Source organism: Colletotrichum abscissum (genome assembly GCF_030869225.1).
Source record: "Colletotrichum abscissum strain IMI 504890 chromosome Unknown Scaffold_507.1, whole genome shotgun sequence".
In the NCBI taxonomy this organism is placed as follows: domain Eukaryota; kingdom Fungi; phylum Ascomycota; class Sordariomycetes; order Glomerellales; family Glomerellaceae; genus Colletotrichum; species Colletotrichum abscissum.
Genome location: NW_026850440.1, coordinates 1 through 1157, shown reverse-complemented (window position 1 = coordinate 1157; position 1157 = coordinate 1). Strand labels below are relative to the sequence as shown.

The following is a 1157-nucleotide window of genomic DNA, read 5'->3' as shown; positions in this document are numbered from 1 at the left end:
TCTTCGCCGTTCGCTTGCCTCTCGATATCCCATGTTGGGCGGTTGTAGAGATGATATTCGAGATACTCTTTCACGACACTCTTGTCGCGTTGATCCCGCTTCGTGCGTATCTCCTCGGTTAGCCTGCGGATTTCGGCTTCGTTCTCTTCACCTTGCACTCGGTATTGACCACCCTTCAACTCCTGTCGCTGTTGCTCTAGCTCCACAATTTCCGGATCGGGAGGCAAATTCTCCCAGACCTCCTTGGGGACCATGTCTCTTGTTGCGCGGGGATCGCGCGTGAGGCTGACATGCGCAAACACCTTGTACATCTGCTCCTCGGTTTCCTCTTCTAGGAAGGTATTCTGGAGGTCGAACTGGACGTTCTCGTTAAGGTATGCGCCTTGAAACGTGGCGAACTTGGGATCGTGGCGCATCATCTGGTCGCGCACGGCATCAGACGCATTCCCTGTAGTCAAAGCTTTAAGCATCTGAAGTCCTCACAAATGCTGTTCACCTCAACCTACCATTTGCTGCATTTGCCGCTCCTCTTCAGGCGAACCGTGGCGTCCAGGCCTTCTCGAAACCTGCATCAAGGCTCTGTCGGCCCATGTCGTCTCGTAATTTGGAATAGCTCATGGCCTCGTCAACGGCCAACGCACTGCCGCTGAACTTTCGAAAGATCGGAACCTTGAGCATTGACTGCTTCCACCGTAAAGCCGTAGACTGGACTGGACCCCTGACCTCTGCTCTTAGTACCTGGGTTGCATCTGTCAGGCTTGCTGCGTCGAAAGCCTGGTCGTGGAGCGCTAGAGCGATGATGGTGCTAACGGCACAGAAGATGAGCCTTCTTGCAGGCGTAAAGAAGAAGACAGTCCTGTCCATAGTCAACATGGAAAGCACCAAAAGCGATTGGAGCCGCGGCGCTACGCATACTCACGGTCTTGGCTTGTTGTCAGCTCCTTTGTGGTGGATGAACTTAATAGCCATTGCCGGTACGGCTCGTCCCGTCACTGGATGGCGAACAATCATCATAGGTATGTCCTCATAGCACAAGGCTTTCGGACGTCCCCGCCCGGCTGTTTCCTGTATCAGCAATCTGTCGAGGAGAAGGGAGTCTTTGTCTTGTGATGGTTGGTCATCATAATCCACGTTCTCTGCGTCTTTGCCACACTCAA

At 53.4% G+C, this 1157-nt stretch overlaps 2 protein-coding genes across 2 annotated transcripts; both read right to left on the bottom strand.

Annotated features, from left to right (window-relative positions):
* Window positions 1-470, bottom strand: CABS01_17240 (FluG domain-containing protein; the record flags this gene model as incomplete). The annotated part of the gene is made up of 1 exon (XM_060550567.1): window positions 1-470. A coding segment is annotated over one exon (470 nt), but the record flags the coding sequence as incomplete, so codon positions are not given.
* A 61-nt stretch (window positions 471-531) lies between these two features.
* On the bottom strand, window positions 532-969 carry CABS01_17239 (FluG domain-containing protein; the record flags this gene model as incomplete). Its single annotated transcript, XM_060550566.1, has 2 exons — window positions 532-856; window positions 920-969. The coding sequence occupies 2 exons, from the start codon at window positions 967-969 to the stop codon at window positions 532-534; spliced, it is 375 nt and encodes a 124-aa protein (XP_060393674.1).
* Between the last annotated feature and the right edge of the window lie 188 nt (window positions 970-1157).